The sequence below is a fragment of the Pelobates fuscus genome, chromosome 8 (genome assembly GCF_036172605.1).
Source record: "Pelobates fuscus isolate aPelFus1 chromosome 8, aPelFus1.pri, whole genome shotgun sequence".
Lineage (NCBI taxonomy): Eukaryota > Metazoa > Chordata > Amphibia > Anura > Pelobatidae > Pelobates > Pelobates fuscus.
The window spans coordinates 115709228-115729380 of record NC_086324.1 but is presented as its reverse complement, the minus strand read 5'-3'; the positions used below and the strand labels follow the sequence as shown (position 1 = coordinate 115729380).

Genomic DNA, 20153 nt, shown 5'->3' with positions numbered 1-20153 from the left:
CCTTCTCTCTCCTCCGTCCGTGCAGCTCCCAGGTCAGCTTCCTCTGCAACTCTCGCGGCCGCGCGGAGCGTTGCCACGGTAACCCGTGGCAATGCTCTGACCCCGCGGCTTTCGCGAGAGTTGCAGAGGTAGCTGACCTGGGAGCTGCACGGACGGAGGAGAGAGAAGGGAGCTGACAGGAGCTGCAGTGAAGGTAAGTTACAGCTTCCTGACAGCCCCCGGTCCTTGTCTGTATTATGGCAATGAAAATTGCCATAATACAGACAACTGACTCGAGTATAAGACGAGTGAGTGTTTTTCAGCACAAAAAATTTGCTGAAAAACTCGTCTTATACTCGAGTATATACGGTATATATAATAAATATATATATATATATATATATATATATATATATATATATATATATAAAATCGAAGTATATATTTACTTTTACACTGTTTTTAACATTTATTATTTTATTTTCAGACAGCAGGGGGAGTACCTGCTGGCAATACCTTGGACGGCTATGCCGTTCATGTGATCACGAGGTCCTCGCGATTACATGGCCCAGAGGGGCCGAAGAGGAAGGAGGGGGGACTCCCTGGGCTCCCAGGCGAGTCCCCATACCGCGATCACCGGCGACTGGGTAAGTACATACGATCGCAGGGCGTTCTATGCTGCCCTGCGGCGTTTAAAGCCGCTTCCTTAAGGCATAGAACGCCCTGCGGTCTTAAAGGGTTAAATACCTAAACCAATTATTGTCTAAGTCCTAACGTGATTAACAAAAATAAAACTGTCTTTTAAGAACCTTGATAAACAATTATAACAATTAACAATAACTATAACCCAATTAATTATTTGTACATCATCCTGTGACTGTGGGTATAAATTTATCATTCTATTATGTTATTTTATTTGGATGTATAGTAACAGCATTACAGTGAACTGAACAAGGTGTAAAAAAAAAAAAAAGGGAAAAAAGTAGAGTGTAAAGAGAGTTAAAATGCATGTTCATCATGTGAGGAAGAGAAAGAATGGAGATGCTAATCTGTATCTATCATAGGAAAGCATTATGTCCAGGGCTGTACTGGGGAAAAAAATTTGGCCGGGGCATTTTTCAATCACAGTGGCCCCCTGAGGCGGGGCCAGATAGGGGGTGTGTTGTTATCACTAATGACAAGAACACCACCTCTCAAAGTTAGCATGGTGGTTCAATGCGCAGAGCCCCACTGAAGAGCTCTAGCGAAAAAGGCCCTGTATTTGTTCTGCGGAGTGCAAGCAAATTTAATAACATGCCTGCGCTGTGTTTGCTTTTCACTTGTCTCTGGGGTCCAGAGGACAAAATGGCCAGGAAAGCGTATTGTGCATGTGTTTGGAGCCTGCTTGTGAAATTTCATGTGTGTAGAGTGAGCTGATTGTGGTGTGTTATTGAGTAAATAGGTCGGTTTCATTCATGTTTGTGGTGTAATATGTGGGGCTAGGGGCTGTAGAGAGTGTGTGTATAGGGGATGTAGCGAGTGTGTGCATACAGGTTGTAGTGTGTGTTTATAGGTGACGTAGTGTGTGCAGGGGTTGTAGAGAGTGTGTGTTTAGAGAAAGTAGCATGTGTTTGTTTACAATGAATGTACTGTATGCATAGGGGGTCCAGAGTTTGTATGTCAGGAATGTAGTGTGTGTGTAGGGGATCTAGTGTGCAAAGGATTCAGTGTGTATAGGAGATTGTGTGTGTGCGTGTGTAGAAATAATTTGGGTAAGGGATCTAGAGTGTATCTGGAGCATAATGTGTGTAGTGGTGCTGTAGTAGTATGTGTATATATATATATATATATATATATATATATATATATATATATATATATATATATATATATATATAAATAAATATAAATAAAATATGTTTGTCTCCTTGCACTCAGGTTAAATCGCATTGCTTTAAAAGCTGGGTGCTATCAAAGCCATAGCCAGAAAATATACAAGTGAAAAAAAGGCTTGCACTCACGGCTAGAATACTGGAATCCGACCTCGCGAGAGGGACCCGTAGGAGCTCCCCCAGGTCCTCCTCTCCCTCCCCAGCTGGCGTCCGCATGTCTGTGTCTGAGGGCCGGTTTTCATGCTGAGCTTGAGGACACCTAAGAATTATATTAAAGGACTGTAAAAGGTCCTCTGGTGGCAGTCTGGCCTGTATTGAAAGCACAGAAACGACTGAATCCTGACCCTTTAAGGTATTCACTGCTAAAATCTTGTAGATGCTGTCCTGTAGAGATTCCAGTATTCTAGGACGTTAAAAAGATTGTCAACAGTTGCCCCTGGAGACACACCAAGACAGGTAAGTCTATTATATTTTCTGATAATTGTGACTGGTAACCATGTTTTAAACCTACAGCAAGTACATTAGGAGCATGGGAATACAATTAAGGAGCATGGAAAGGAGGTGGAATCAATCTTCCCTTTGCAGTTGCTCTTTCTGCAAGGGGAAGTTCTTTAAATCTGTTGGCATGCTGATGACAAATATTTTTTAAACACTTAAATGACATTAGGCAGCACGGAACAGAGTCATGTACCACACAATTAACAATAACAAACTTCTATCATGGTAGTTGGAGTAACTTTTTAATGAGTAGCCCCCACCTGCCGACCTGGAGGGGAACATAAGGATGCAGGGGTGCACAGTGAACTCTTTACACAACGTTATTTTAAAGTTTTTATCCCATGCCCATGGGTAGGGGCACAGGGGGACCCGGTCCACCGGTTATTTTGCAGGCCCCCCTTGGGGGGCCTAGTTGTTAGTTTTTATTCACAGTGAGTACCTGATGGCTGCTCACTATTTAGTAAATATGCTCCCACCCAGGTAGGGGCATAATACCTCTATTACAATAATATGGGGGTCATATTGACCCCATGGGCTTATTTTTTAGCACCTTTTTAATGTGGTGGCTGGCTAGCAATAACTGGCCAATGCTACATGGTTAGGAAATCTATACTGTTTGTATTCCTTACACTATAGTGCCCTCTGGTCACCACTCCCTCGCAGCACATAAAGGGTTAAAAGCAGTGGCGTATCAAGAGGGCGGCGGGGGCGGTCCGCCCCAGGTGCCACTTACTAGGGGGGTGCCCGGGGCAAACTTTCACAGGGGCGGCATTCCCATCCAGCAGCAGCAGGTCCTCTGTTCTCGCGATCCGCGAGAGCGTTGCCCCAGGTTGTTACGGCAACCCGCGGCAACGCTCTCGCGGATCGCGAGAACAGAGGACCCTGCTGCTGCTGCTGCTGGATTGGAAACGAGCATGCAAAGTTCTGGGCCCCTCTTCACTGCCCATCTAAAGCTGTGCCACCGGACCACCAGTCGAGGAGGATGGGACGGGCAGGAAAGTGGCAGTACATTATACACACACTTCATACACTACACAGACTGCATCCACTATACAAGCGCACATGCAAACACACACTTATACATGTGTATCTGTATGTCTGTGTATCTGTATGTGTATCTGTTTCTGTGTTTGTGTTTGTTTCGGTGTGTCTGTGTATCTGTATATATGTGTCTATCTGTAGGTGTGCCTGTGTCTCTCTGTATGTGTGTTTGTATCTGTATGTGTGTCTGTATCAGTGTATGACTGTTTCTCTATAACTGCATGTTTGTACGTGTGTCTGTGTATCTGTATGTGTGCCAGTGTGTGTATATGTACATACATCTCAGCATTTAGTCTACACTACACACAAATACAACCCTGCATCCAAATGTCAACACTACATAAAAAGACACCACCATATTAAAAAACCACACTACAGAAAAATGCACGCCTGCATTCAAATGCCAATACGTGCAAACACACCCGTACATTCACTCACACAAACTCCATACAAAAATGTGCTTACATTAAAAATATACAAACACTGCTCAGTGCCAAATACATTAAAAAAATGTGCAGTTCTTTTCTACATTTCAAAGTTGGGAGGGGGTGCCAAATAAAGGATCCGCCCCGGGTGCCAAATGCTCTAGGTACGCCCCTGGTTAAAAGAAACAACAACTTTATTTACTCACCCAGTTCCAGCGCTGAGGTCTCTGCGTTGTGTTGGTGCTCTGCCTATTCCTATTAAGCCTTCCGAATAGGAAAGCATTGATTCTATGGGGTTTTCACTGATGCTGGATGTCCTCATCCACAGCGTGAGGAATTTCAGCGTCATCTAATGGAGGCAAACTCTGTTAGAATCCAGGAGGCGCATCTAGTGGCTGTCTGATAGCCATTAGAGGCAGTCCTAGTCCTGCAATGGAAACAATATATTATATTGCAGGACTAAAGTGGACAGAGACACTGCACCCAGACCACTTCAATGACATGAAGTAGTCTTGGTGCCTAAAGTGTTCCTTTAACCCTCGCACCGCCAAGGTTTTTATTTATTTTATTTATTTTAAACTATTTACCTGCTGCCTGATTATTTGCTAGTTGGCAGAACTGTTTGATTTTTAAAACATGGGCCCAAATATAAAGCATCAAGGGCTGAATTTAAACCGGGTCCTGCTTTCAGTTGTCTGAAATATTAAAAAAATATAATAATTAAAAAAGTGTACAGGCACTCATATGTGAAATATATAAGCAGCTTCTAATAGGAACAGAAAAAGTGGCTCACAAAATGAGCTTTTATAGCAACTTTCGATCCAGCTGGAAACCAGAACAAATTCAGGATTGCTCAGCCTGAGCCTGGTTTACAAAATCCAGACATTGTGAACTGTGAACAATGTCAGAACTTTGCGGTCTGAGTGACCCTGTATGCAGATGGATTTGCCCCATTCTGTACAGGGCCATATGGAGTTTAGTGATGAACGCTGAGAGTGCTACTTTATGTAAGAGTGGTAGTAAAAGCTTTCAATTTGCAGATTCCAATTTATGTCGCGATTTACTATATTTTGGATGAACTTTTAAAATTATTTTCTCACAATTTTTAAAATATTAAAAAAATCATAATAAAAAAATATCAATATATGAAAAAATAAAATTGTTTTTAGTGTATTAAATCATTCTGTTTTATCAAAAAATATTACATAATTTGAAAAACACATCAAAAAATATAAATTTGAGGCCATAATTAGGCTTGTTTATAGAGGATGCAATAGCCCTGTAACCTACAACCTTGGTAGTCCTACCCCCACAGTATTTGCAACTGGTGTTGGAGATTTTATGGCTGTCAATTGATCAGTTATTGGAACATTTCCATTACTGGCACAAGTTACATTATTCTGAATACTCCTGTCTATTATCTGCTTATTCTAGTAAATGCTACTTTTTCTACAAATATATGATACATTCTTACAGCAAAGAAGGATACAGCCACATGGCATCACAGGGGCTTCATAATCCATGGTTGCATTCACCACACACTTCAATTGACTGTAAAGTAAAATGCAAAGAAAAAACCAATTAAAACAAGTATATTCACTATGTTTCTACATAACAGAGCTGCAAATAAAAGAATGAATGTAGTTTGTAAAAATTCAGAGAGACTCTTATACACAGTATAAATATATACAATTGTATAAATATTTTAGTGTATTACATATGAATTGCTCTAAATGATTTTCCTTTAGTTCGTTTACCACAAATTGAGAGCTTGTGTTAAGTAGCGTGAATCCATAAATAGAATAGCAAATTTTGGAGATTTAGGAACTGCAGATTAGTATCCCTTCTAAACAAATTAGTTTGAATACAATATCCAAAAAATGTGGAAGGGGGAAGTGTATCTGGTTGTGTTTTGCCACAAAAACTGCCCTTCGATAATTTCCTCTCAATGTGAGTTGCAATCAGAGCACTAACAATTTCCACGTGCTGTAATGGTTATGGTGCCAGCAGCCCTTTTATGAGTTTATGCCATGCCACAAGTAAGGATCAATCCATTTTCAAATGATCTGACATTTACTTGAGGCTCATTTTGATTCCCCCATTCAGATACTGCTACATTAGAAATTCCTACTTCCTGAATTGAATTCTTTGGTTGAGAGAAATAGCGGACACTCACAGACAATGAATTTAATCCAAACGGGTGAAACTAATATATCTTATGTGGAAGGGGACTTAGCAGAATCTCAAGAGTAGCTGGATACTGGGTTTGACTCTTACTGGAGGAATGGCACCAGGATATTCTTGACACTCTAACTGCTATCATGCAATAGATTTGCTATCCAAATAACGCAGAACAAATTCCCCAGGGTGCACACTCCTTCCAAACGGATTCTTTTCACATCAGAAAAAATAAAATAAAATACAGAATAAAGACTAGCCAAATTATAAATTAATCTCATACTATTGGTAAGGGTAAATGAATAAGTAGAACAGCCAACATGTTTAGTGGATGTTTTGCTATTCTTCAAAGAAGAAAAATAAAATAATGTACTCACAATTCTGACCTGTGTCTGAAAGTAAGTGTATGTGCCAATAAGGGTGCCCATCAGTAAGTTTGTGTGTCTGTCAGTGTGTGTGTGTGTGTGTGTGTGTGTCTGTCTGTCAGTGTCTGTGTGTCTTTCAGACACATACACACACTTACTGACACAAACACTGACAGACACATTTAATGACAGACACTTATTGATACACTCTCACACACACTATCAATAAGTGTGTCAGTGTTTGTATGTGTGTCAGCAAGTGTGTCTGTCAGTGTTTGTGTGTGTGTGTGTGTGTGTGTGTCAGTGTGTGTTTGTCAGTGAGAGTGTGTGTCTGTGTGTCAGGAATAAATATCGCTGGTATCGCCAAATAATCCACACATGAGCCAAAGCTTAATGCTGGAACAAGACTGATTTACTGGAAGCAACAGGCATTCAATGTATACAATAACAGACTCCTCCTCTGGGCCAGGCTAGATAATTGAGTTTCAGCAACATACTAAACTCAATTATCTGCTGGCCAGAAACATTACAGTTTTCAAAATTTTTAGAAAAATACTTTCTGCATAACATAGAAATATATAAATCACATCCCTGGGTAGCTGAGGATACTAGGAGTCACATATCCAAATTTCACGAAAATCCGTTCGGGAGTTTCCGTGTCGCATCGTGTGGAAGTTTGACCGGCTCGCCATGTGATGGTATCCGATTTAGAGTTCCATGAAATCAGTAGCAGGAGGCGGTCTCCGTTCGTGCATAATTACACGAAAATTACAATAGGTATGTTGCAGTTTGTTACATGAGAATGCTACCCTTGTTCGGTAGATTAAAACTCCTGAATGTCGGTTTGATACTTTGAATGGAAAGGAGTCAGCCGGGACATACAGGGAAATCCTTTACAATATGCGTGATAAAAATAGAATACTTCAAACAAAAAGAAAAAAGGGAAAATACATTTATACACAAATAATAAATAAAATCTGGTAGAGACCCAATTCTTACACGGTGAAAGCCTGGCAGTCTGGGAGCAATCTACTAAACAGTGCTTTCTTGTAGTAAGCCAAACAATGTAAGCCAAACAACAAATTGTTCAGTTTAAACTGGGTTGAATTTGTCAGGCTTAGCAGAGTTTTAACCCAAAATTAAAATCAGACTCTACAAAGAGGACCATCTACTCTGACGGCATGATTAAATGACCACAGAACTTGGATGTACTCCCGAGAGGATATCTCCATATACTTGTCTTTGTAAACTGCCACTTTACAATAAATGTTGCACTGTATTTTCTGAGAAATATATATGCATATGAGTGTATGATTTGTTTTGGGGGAGTTCCTTCTCGGTCTCTCCGCTCTGCCCGTGACCACCTCCTGTCCGTTGTCCGCACCCGTACAGCCAACTCGCGCTTGCAGGATTTCTCGCGGGCGGCTCCCTTCCTATGGAATAGCCTGCCTACGGCCATCAGACTCTCCCCTAGTCTTGCATCTTTTAAGAAGTACCTTAAAACCCATCTCTTTAGGAAAGCTTATGGCCTCCAAGACTAACCCCTACCTAACATACCTGTCTCTTGCCCTCTCCTAAAGGGCAGCCCACCTTATTTGATTGCAAATTCCTGTCCTAATGTGTTTTACACCCTACCACCTATAGAATGTAAGCTCGATTGAACAGGGTCCTCTTCAACCTATTGTTCCTGTAAGTTTATTTGTAATTGTCCTATTTATAGTTAAATCCCCTCTCATAATATTGTAAAGTGCTACGGAATCTGTTGGCGCTATATAAATGACAATAATAATAATAATAATAATAATAATAATAAATATTAATAAGTTCCCACACTTTTTCCCCAGGACTTGACGCCTGATTGGATTATTACTGATTGGGGAAGCAACCTTGAAATGTATTAAGTAACATCAGAGGCACCTATGTCTCATGTGTGGGATTGGCTCAAATGGTGGGTGGTAGCTTGAAGAGATGGCTTTATAATGGCATACTGGCATAGTCTGCATTTATCCCCTGACAAAGATGTACTGCTGTTGCACCAAAACGCATGAGAGGATTTCTTTTGTTATTTTTCTCACTTTCTGCACCCAGGGTAAATTATGGTATATTATTAGGTATTAAGAACAAGTTTTTTTGTTTATTACCAACAATAGACATCATAATCTTAGCTATAGATGGTACCAGGAAGTATGCCTGCAGACTGAGATATTTATTTTATATCTACTGGGAATTGGAATGTATAGCTAAGTAGGGCCCATGGAGCATACCTGGAGACTGTGTGCCCCAATTACGTTTTAAACCTAGTTAAGCAGCTCCCATTGATTTTACCTGACGACTGAGGTATTGGTGTTCGTTTGTATAAGGATTAGGCTCTAGTGGCTTGGTTAATCCCCTGGGTTATACCTGGAGCTGATGAACAAGGTATTTTTTATTTTTTTTTATTCTTTATTTTTGTGGTCAGCGTTGAAATTTTAGCACTTCACAAGTGTAAAGTGAAAAATATCAATGCATATACAAGTGGTACAACAAACACAATGTTTCAAGTATAGTATCAATCTATTTTTTATTTTTTTATTTAATATATGTGTATTTTTTTCTCTTTCCCTCCCTAAGAAGGTTAAAAGAAAAGGGAAAGCACGATACGATAGCTAAAGGAAAAAAAAATAGTAGGAGGAGAATTAATCTCTCCATGCAGGGAGATTTTGGCTTTTTAGTGGAGTGCCACTTTTATGTGTTTAATGTTTTGTATTTTTATCTTTGTAAATGTTATGGAATAATTTTCGTTTGGCATGGAGACCTAAAATATAAATAACTTTCTTAAGGATTGTACATGATTTGAAGTTTATGACACTTAATATTCAGGGCATTAATTTTCCACAAAAAAGACTAGCACTGACAAATTGGTTGAGGAAAAATCATATTGATATTTGTTGTTTGCAAGAAACACACTGTAAAGATACGGATGCTACAAGATTAAACAAATAAATATTATCCCATTCTTGAACATTCATCTCTACAAAAAACAAAAAAAAAGAGGGGTAGCTATATTGGTGTCAAACACAGTGAAACATGAAGAAATATATAAACTGCAAGATAAAAAAGGTAGATACATTTTTCTAATATGTATGTTAACCCCTTAAGGACACATGACATGTCTGACAAGTCATGATTCCCTTTTATTCCAGAAGTTTGGTCCTTAAGGGGTTAAATGATAAAAAGTACTCCTTGCTGAATATCTATTCCCCAAATAAGAGACAGTTGCACTTCTTGAATGGGATTTTGGCTAAAATAAAGGACTTGATTCAAGGGGCCTTTGTTTGCATGAGGGACTTCAACTGTGTTGCAGATCCCGCCTTAGACAGAAAATTACAAAAAGGCAAGAAACCAGACCCCGCATCTAAAGGCTTAGCAAAATCATTTCAAGAGACGTTAGCAAAATGTAAGTTATATGATGTATGGCGTACCCTGAATCCACTGAACTTAGACTTTACATATTTTTCAAAACAATACCAATCTTATTCAAGGTTGGATATGTTTTTAACCACTGCAGACTTAATAAAGATCTGTCATAACAGTAATATAAGCTCTTTCGCCTGGTCTGATCACAAGCCGCTTACATTGAATATCAAGACCTCATATACGAGGGATAGGAATCAATAGAGAAAGAAAGATTTTCTTTTAGAACCTCCTAACAAGCAAAAAGAATTAGAAGGTAGAACAGAGAATTATTTTAAAGAAAACTGGAACAATGGAATAAATACACCAATGGCCTGTTGTGCTTATAAATGTGTCATCCGTGGTCACATAATAAAGATGGAGATACAAACAATATAAAAAGAAAGGACAAAAAAAATAGATCTCTACATAGAATTATATAAATTGAATACAAAAAATAAAATGAATCCAGAAACAGCTATAACAAATCAAATACGCAAAATCAAAGAGGTAATTAAAGAACAATTGCTGCTGAGAGCAAATAAACTGATAAGATTTAAACAAAAAAGCTATTGTAAGGAAACCAAGTTTAGCCAAACCGCGTTCGGTAGTTTCCTCCCGAAAGGTCAGAGCCTAAGGTAGTGAGAGTTCTATTCGGTAGTTACAGGAAACGAAATCCATACGAAATATAACAGCTGCATAAGATAATTCCCTTGTTACAGCATACGAATTCCAAATAACAGTCAGAGTCCAGGTTCAGGATACAAGTAGAACTAGCGTTTATTCACATACATGGCTTTTTATGCAGGTCCCCATACAAGGGGACATTCCACAGGGAGGAGTAACATTTATCCAATCCTGAACAGTAAAAATATAAAACACACCCAATACAAACAGGCAGTTCCCTCCCCTAGTCCTGGAGATAATCAGGTCTGATATAGTAACAACCTAATTATCTCCAGGCTGAAAATTCACTGTTTTTCCCCATTTCTGGAACACCCCTTTATACCTGGGGTATCCCCACAAATCTTATGTCCCCTGATAGCCCCGATCTGGGTGACCAACATATCCAAATTTCACCCAGATCGGTTCAGGGGTTCGCAAAAACTATGGAAGTCCTTTGTGACCGGTTCACTGTGGGTGGGCTGCCCAAAATAGTTCCAGAGATTCGTGGGGTTTTGCCGGTCACTTTAGAAAAAGGGAAAAAACAAATAAAAGTACCGAATGAATTCCCCTGGCTCCTAGCAGCGATTGTTCCCCTCATTCGTGTGCATATTTGTACCGAATAGCGCTCTTCTAGCTAATCGGTATCACTAGTTCCAGCGTTCGTATGATTGAGACCGGTGTTCGGGAAGTCGAGTGTCCGATTTTAGTTCCAGACACTCGACGACCAAGTCCCGCTGCCTTTGTTTGACGAAAAAAAGATGGCCACGGTTTTCTCTGCCACGTGGCGTTCGGCAGTACGAACGCTGACCGCACACATAGAGGGTGAAAGTGATGCCGGCTTTGAAGTTAAGTGAGCCAGGGGTGGTCTTTGTTCGGCAGTCCCATCTGCCGAATGAAAATACACAGAAAAAGCAAGAACTATGCAAAAAATACCGAACAATATAGTCATTTCTTCACACTGCTCCCCTATAAGTCCATAAGTCGGCATACCCGCCTAGACCCTGTCGGGTTGGCTTGGGGATGTCCGAGAAAAGTAGAGGTTTAGGAGTCCAGTTCGGTCTGGCGTGACAGGCCATCCGCATTACCATTTTGTTTGCCGGGCCGGTACTGCATAGTAAAATTATAAGGTTGAAGAGCTAGGCTCCACCGTAATAGCCTGGGATTGTCTCCAGCTACCCGGTTAAGCCATACCAGGGGGTTGTGGTCAGTCATAAGGGTAAATGCCCGCCCATACAAATAGGGCTGTAGCTTCTTGAGTGCCCACACGAGGGCCAAGCATTCTTTTTCTACGGTGGCATAGCTGACTTCTCGGGGTAACAGTTTACGGCTGAGGTATGCCACCGGGTGTTCCATGCCGTCTGTTCCCACTTGGCTTAGCACGGCTCCCAGTCCGAACATGGAGGCATCTGTGTGTACAATAAATTGTTTAGTGTAGTCGGGTGCTGCCAACACAGGAGCCTCACTCAATGCCGCTTTAAGCTTCTGGAAAGCGTCCGTGCACTCTGGGGTCCAGGAAACCTGTTTGGGAAGGGCCTTTTTGGTAAGGTCGGTGAGGGGTTTGGCCAGGGCGCTGTACTCTGGGACAAACTTTCTATAATAACCGGCCGTCCCTAAGAAGGCTAGTACCTGGGTTTTGGTCCGAGGTTGGGGCCAGCTCGCTATGGCCTCTACTTTAGCTGGTTCTGGACGCTGTCTACCGGAGCCCACCCGGTGGCCGAGATACTGTACCTCGGCCAGTCCTACGTGACATTTGTCGGGTTTTAACGTGAGCCCTGCGAGGTGGATTCGTTGGAGTACCCTGGACACATGACCCAGATGGTCTCCCCATGTGCGGCTGTAGACGGCAATATCATCTAGATACGCGCGTGCGAAGTCCTGAAACCCCTCCAGGAGCCTATCGGCCATCCTCTGAAATGTAGCCGGGGCATTCTTCATCCCAAAGGGCATAACCTTGAATTGGTATAGCCCGAAAGGGGTGACGAATGCCGACTTGGGGATGGCCGCAGGCTCCAAGGGGATCTGCCAATAACCTTTGCACAGGTCCAGGGTAGTCAAGTAGTTCCCCCCCGCCATACGGTCTAAGAGCTCATCTATTCTGGGCATGGGGTAGGCGTCTGTTATGGTACGATCGTTAAGCTTCCGATAGTCTACACAGAAGCGCGTGGTGCCGTCGCGCTTCGGTACTAGTACTACCGGGGAGGCCCAAGGACTTTGCGAGGGTTCTATTACCCCTAACCGTAACATATCCCTTAACTCGGTGAGCATACTCTCACGCACTGCTTCCGGGATCCGATATGGTTGTTGCCGCAGTGGCGTCTCTCCCTGGGTTTCCACGCGGTGTACCGCAGCGGAGGTATAGCCTGGGGTGGCTGAAAACATCTCTCGGTATCTCTGCAGCAGTTGCGTGGCCTCACCCTTCTCTAGGGGGTTTAAATTTTGACCCAAGCTTACTTGGTCAATAGTACAGGGAGCGGTGTCTAGCAAATCTGGGAGGGGTAGTCCCTCACTATCTTCCGTGGCGGGGGCACACACGGCGCCCACATCCTCTGTTCTCTCAAAATATGGTTTGAGCATATTCACATGGAAGGCTTTGGTCAGCCTTTCATCTGAGCATTTGCTCACGATGTAGGTAGTCTCGCTAATCCGTTCTACTACCTTAAATGGTCCCTGCCATGCTGCTTGCAGCTTATCCTTTTTAACTGGCCTCAAGGCTAATACCTTCTGCCCTAAGTCCAGTACTCTATCTTGGGCTCCCCTATCGTACCATTTCCTCTGGTCCTCCTGGGCCGTCTGCAGGTTCTCCCGAACCGATGCGGTGAGCGCCCGCAGACGGTCCCGGAACTCCAGGACATACTGGACGATAGGGACTCCCCCCTCATCTGTATTGCCCTCCCAGTGTTCCCGTACGAGCTCCAGTGGGCCCCGAACTTTTCTCCCGTACAGGAGATCGAAGGGGGAAAACCCAGTGGAGGCCTGGGGCACCTCACGGTAGGCAAACAGAAGGTGGGGAAGGAATTTTTCCCAATTCTTGTGGGACTCTGTAAAGGTTTTTAGCATCTGTTTTAGAGTGCCATTGAAACGTTCACAGAGCCCGTTAGTCTGGGGATGATACGGGGCGCTGAACAGGGGTTTCACTCCACAGCTCTGCCACAATTGTTGTGTCAGGGTAGCCGTGAACTGAGTTCCCCGATCGGAAAGGATCTCCTGTGGGAAACCTACTCGGGTGAATATTTGAATAAGGGCCTCTGCCACGGTCTCTGCCTCTATATTGGGGAGGGCGACTGCCTCTGGGTATCTAGTGGCGTAGTCGACCACGGTTAGTATGAATTTTTTGCCCGACTGGCTGGGTCGGCTGAGGGGTCCTATTAAATCTACCGCTACTCGGTGAAAGGGCTGTTCTATAATGGGCAATGGGTGAAGTTTGGCCTTCCGAAGGTCTCCCCTTTTCCCTACCCTTTGGCAGACGTCGCACGTCCTGCAATAATACTTGAGGTCCTGGGTGACCCTGGGCCAGAAGAATGTTTGGGTTAACCTGTCCCTTGTCTTTTTAACCCCTAAATGTCCTGCTAGGGGAATGTCATGACTGAGTTTTAACAACTCAGCCCGGAATTTACGGGGTACAATTAACTGTCTTTTGATGACCTGGGTGGCCCCCTGTCCCACCCCCTCGGTCACTCTATACAGCAACCCCTTATACCACTCAAATTTTTCGTGCGGGTTGTTCCCTGGGGTATTGGCCGCTGCCTTCCTATAACCCTCTAATGTGGGGTCGGTACGCTGCTCTTGTTCAAACCCCTGGGGGGTATCCCAGAAAGGAAAGGGAGGATCGGGTAAGGGGGGTATTTCGACTCTTACCTGGTTTTCCTCAGAGTGCAGCGGAGCCTCCAGTCTGGCTTGAGCTCGGGTGGTAACCGGGTATGCCTCGGCAGGGGGGTCTCGGGCTAGTTGGGAGGTCAAGCATCCCACATCATTTCCCAACAAAACCTCGGCGGGTAGTTCTTGCATAATCCCAACCTCCAGCTGTTTGGACCCCGAACCCCAATCAACAAGGATATTAGCGGTGGGCAGTTTGTGGATAGCGCCCCCAGCCACCCTCACAGCGACTGTGCGTCCGGTGCGAGCTTGCGCTCTGATCGTGTGAGGTTGCACCACAGTCAAAGTAGCCCCAGAGTCTCTCAGAGCCCGGGCCCCCACGCCATCTACGGTAATCCATTGGCGGTGGTGGTCCCGGTTGTCACCCCCAGCTTGAACTGGGTTGACCTCGTGCAACACACTCCACTGTTCTTCTTGGTTAGGGACACTGGTTGTGCTTTCTTGTTGCACACAATGAGCAGCTGCCCTGGGTTGTTGTGGGGGTTGCCTTTCCCAGCTTCCCCGGTTTAAGCGAGGGCACTGATTCTTATAATGTCCTGTTTGCTTGCAATAATGGCACACTGCAGGGGGTCGAGGTGTGTTTGCTGGGTTCGGTGAGGGGTTACTCATGGAGGGTCTAGGAGGGGTAGGGGTTGTTGGAGCCGTGTAATTAGGCTTAAAAGGTGGTCTGCTCACCCCTTGCTCCTTCCTCCTGTTATCCTGGTACTCATCCGCTAGCCTGGCGGCTTCCTCCACAGTTTTTGGTTTCCTATCTTTAACCCAGTCTTTTATGTCCTCTGCAGAGTGATTAAAAATTGCTCCAGTAACATTAGTTGCAAAGCATCCTCCAGAGTGGTTGCTTGGCAGCCCTTCATCCAATTGCGGGCCGCCCGTTGTAGCCGAAAAGCCCATTCCGTATGGGAATCTCTCCCAGTCTTCCTCAAATCTCTAAACTTTTTCCGGTATGCCTCCGGAGTTACAGCATATCTGGCCAACAAAATGTCTTTTATTTTTTCATAATTATGTATGTCCCCCTCAGGTACTGCTCGCAGCGCCTCGGCTGCTCTACCTGACAATTTACTGCTAATGACTGCAGCCCATTTCGTGGAGTCTAATCCCTCCAGTGCACATTGACGTTCAAAGTCTTGCAAGTAACTGTCAATTTCCATCTCATTGTCATTAAACGATTTAAAGGCTGCATAATTTACCTTCTTTGGTATCTCCCCAGTACTTCCCGGGGAGTGCAGTAAATCTCCTTGTGACGGCCTGTCCCGGTCCTCTCGCTCTTTTTGCGCTTGTCTGGCTTGCGCCATGACCTGCAAAAGCGCCTCTGCAGTTGGGCTGGGTCCCAATAGACTGATCATCCATCGGATGTCCTTTTGCATCACGGTTTCTTCCTCTTGATCCATATCTGTATTACTGGTACTGTCGCTCTGTATTAATTCTGCAATTAACGTGGCTTTTGTCTTGTTACTTGCCACTCTGCCTCGAGCTTCCAGTAAATCCTTTAGTGTGGTTCTTTTAAGTAGCTGGTACTGCTGAGCCATTCATTCCTTTGCTTGGTTTGCAATGTCCATTCGGGATTCGAATCCCTCCGCTTGCCACCAGTTGTAAGGAAACCAAGTTTAGCCAAACCGCGTTCGGTAGTTTCCTCCCGAAAGGTCAGAGCCTAAGGTAGTGAGAGTTCTATTCGGTAGTTACAGGAAACGAAATCCATACGAAATATAACAGCTGCATAAGATAATTCCCTTGTTACAGCATACGAATTCCAAATAACAGTCAGAGTCCAGGTTCAGGATACAAGTAGAACTAGCGTTTATTCACATACATGGCTTTTTATGCAGGTCCCCATACAAGGGGACATCCCACAGGGAGGAGTAACATTTATCCAATCCTGAACAGTAAAAATATAAAACACACCCAATACAAACAGGCAGTTCCCTCCCCTAGTCCTGGAGATAATCAGGTCTGATATAGTAACAACCTAATTATCTCCAGGCTGAAAATTCACTGTTTTTCCCCATTTCTGGAACACCCCTTTATACCTGGGGTATCCCCACAAATCTTATGTCCCCTGATAGCCCCGATCTGGGTGACCAACATATCCAAATTTCACCCAGATCGGTTCAGGGGTTCGCAAAAACTATGGAAGTCCTTTGTGACCGGTTCACTGTGGGTGGGCTGCCCAAAATAGTTCCAGAGATTCGTGGGGTTTTGCCGGTCACTTTAGAAAAAGGGAAAAAACGAATAAAAGTACTGAATGAATTCCCCTGGCTCCTAGCAGCGATTGTTCCCCTCATTCGTGTGCATATTTGCACCGAATAGCGCTCTTCTAGCTAATCGGTATCACTAGTTCCAGCGTTCGTATGATTGAGACCGGTGTTCGGGAAGTCGAGTGTCCGATTTTAGTTCCAGACACTCGACGACCAAGTCCCGCTGCCTTTGTTTGACGAAAAAAAGATGGCCGCGGTTTTCTCTGCCACGTGGCGTTCGGCAGTACGAACGCTGACCGCACACATAGAGGGTGAAAGTGATGCCGGCTTTGAAGTTAAGTGAGCCAGGGGTGGTCTTTGTTCGGCAGTCCCATCTGCCGAATGAAAATACACAGAAAAAGCAAGAACTATGCAAAAAATACTGAACAATATAGTCATTTCTTCACAGCTATTATTTGGGAAATAGAGCAAATAAACTCTTAACAAGTCAATTACGGAAGGAACAGGCGAATGCCAGAATTATAAAAATCATTACAGAGAAAGGTTTAGCTCTATCTCCAAAGGATATAGGGAACGCCTTTTTGGATTACTATTCCTCGCTCTATAATATCCCAGCTGAAACAAATAAAAAATTAGAGATCGAGAAATACCTGAAATGAAAGACCTCAAATTGCCAACTTTAAACTTAGAATAAGACTAAATTAGATTCTCCATTTAAAATTGAAGAAGTCCAATAGGCAATAGCCAGATTAAAAACAATAAATCCCCAGGTCCAGAAGGCTTTTCAAATTTATTTTATAAAAAAATGTCAGGTTCCATCTCTCCATATTTGTTAGACACATTTAATGAAATCAGAATTAAAAAGTATTTTCCAAGTGAAATGGTACAAGCTAAAATAGTGCCCATCCCTAAAGAAGATAAAGATAGATCCAGAGTGAAGAATTATAGGTTAATTTCACTTATCAATTGTGATACCAAAATATATTCCTCAATACTGGCAGAGAGGTTGAAATAAATAATCCCTCTTCTAATACATCAAAATCAAGTGGGATTTATTCACAATAGATACGCTAGTAATAACACCAGGAAAATTATAGATATATTGAGTTATGTTGAATCCAAAAGTATTCCCGCGCTGGTCCTGTCACTGGATGCTGAGAAAGCAAATTCTAACAAGAAACAGTAAAAATGTTTAATTTTGGTAATTCAGTAAGGGATGCAATAATGGCTATTTATTCTTCTCCAACTGCAATAATCTCAGGTCAAAGATTTCTAACATCTTCCTTTAGGATAAAAAACAGCACCCGACAGGGTTGCCCCCTTGCACCTATGCTTTATATTTTGACTCTAGAGCCGCTACTTCAAAAGATAAGACAGTGGAAATAGGTAAGATGGAATGTAAATTACTCGCATATGCAGATATTATTTTAACAATTACATCTCCTATAACATCTGTGAAGGCTTTGATAAATCCCATAAATATATACAGGAATATGTCTAAGCCATATCATACAATATAAACTTAACCCAAGAGGCCCTATTGAAACAAGCATACATTTTTCAATGGCCAGATGATGGATTACAATATTTAGGAATCAATATCCCTAAACAAATAAGAAATATAGCGGAAACCAATTTTTCACGCCTAATTAAAGAATTAACCCTGAAATTAAAATCATGGAATGATACTTTTGTTTTCTGGATGGGCAGGGTAAATGTGGTTTAATCATACATATTACCAACATGGTCTAATAATTTTAGAATGATTCCTCTGAAAGTGCCGATTAAATATATAAAACAATTCCAAACACTGGTGGACAAGTTTCTATGGCATAATAAAAGACTGTGAATATCGAGATATCTTTTATACCAAAAGAAAATCCAGGGAGGCATGAACTACCCGGATATATTTAGATATCAACTAGCGAACAGTTTGAACCATGTCCATCAAATATCAATGATATCCCCCCAAAAAATGGTATAAAATATGTAACGAAAATAGATAATTTGGAGATTTTACTCTGGTGTAAACTACCAGAAATGAACAACATTTTGCTGAAAGCTAACTCCTTGGTCTTGTCTAATATTATGGAAGATTGGTCTCAATTTAAGAAAAAAGTTGTGAATCATGGATAAATGCGCAATGACTTCTCCACTAGAAATTTTGGAATATAATAATATAGATTTCCTGCTGCCAGTAAGCCTTCAAGAAAAAAATCTAAGAATCTATATCTTAAAAATAATCTCAAGTCTTTTAGGCAACTTCAACAAGAGTATGGAAGTACTATGAATGCGAATTTTTCCATAATTAGAATCAAATATTATTTAAGTTCCAATTTGATCAGAAACCTGGAAAAATAAATAAAAGATCAATTTGATAAATTAATAAGCAACAAATCGAATAAAAAAAATGTAAGAGCTTGGTGCGATTTGTTAGAATTTAGTATACCTACAATAAAATATAAAGCTCTAGAGGCTTGGGGAAAGGAAATGTCAATTCAAATAGATAAACACTGGTGGGATAGTTGAATTCAAATAGGAAAGATTACTCACTGTCTTTCACTACAGGAACTACATTTTAAAATTATATATAGGTGGCACTTATATACAGTGAAAGTACAGAAATGTAACGCTACTGCAAATCCAATATGCTGGAAATTTAATAATAAACCAGGGACTCTAATTCATATGTGGTGGTCTCATAATAACATGAAGAGTACTTGGCGGAAAATATTTGCTTTAATTTCAGAACTGACGGAAACAGGCCCAGCCGGTGCCATCTTGGAAGGTGCAGGCCGCGCGGTTGGATGCATAAACGCTCCAATATCTCTGGAGCCTGAGCCCGGATTACGCTTGATATTTATTATTTTTCTTCCCCATGTAATAAGGAGTCCAGGGAGCCCACCGGACCCTTGTAGGTAAGTTAGTGGCTGGAGGGAAGCCCGTTAATTGGGACAAGCTCTCTGAGCTGCACAAATACACGTCCAGCGCTTGGTCCTGCCCCCTGACTGAGGTATTTTTTAGGACTTCCCTTGTATTTCCCCTTTGCCTAGGATTCCAGATATCCCATCATGTACATCTAAGAGCAATGTATATAAAATTCCCAATTGACTATAATTTATGGTGACTACCAGATACCAGTTTGATGTAGTCTTATAGGCCCTTGTCTGTTTCCCTGGTGACCTAGGTATTCATTGAATTTTTCCAGTTTTAAACTACCTACTATAGGGGCATTTAAAGCAAGTGAACTTTGGAGCTATACAGCGAAAAAATCTTTTAGCCAACCTTATTGAGAAAGCTAATTTTACAAGCTCAATATTGGATTACAATTATTATACATATTTGAGGCTGATGGTTATCTTCCTACATATAATATCATACTATTGACACTAGTTAAATCGGTCCCTATGACATCGGAGTGGCCTTCTCTTTTTTTATGTGAAAAGTGTTGTCTTCATAAACATTTTTATAAGAAGATTTTTAAAGATAGAGATACACATTTATTTTTATTTATAATTTAAAAAAGGACAAAAAAACAACAACTAATTGTTGTGATACCAGTGGGGATTGGAATATATCACTATGCACACATATATACAAACTAATATTACTAGAACACAATAATTATCGACT

At 42.1% G+C, this 20153-nt stretch overlaps 1 protein-coding gene across 1 annotated transcript in view; it reads right to left on the bottom strand.

Moving 5' to 3' along the window:
* Positions 1–20153, bottom strand: part of KATNIP (katanin interacting protein) — a 357151-nt gene that overhangs the window by 88629 nt on the left and 248369 nt on the right. Inside the window, exon 23 of the mRNA XM_063430236.1 lies at positions 5304–5365. Coding sequence (XP_063286306.1) covers positions 5304–5365 — 62 coding nt within the window. The remainder of the gene's footprint in view (positions 1–5303; positions 5366–20153) is intronic.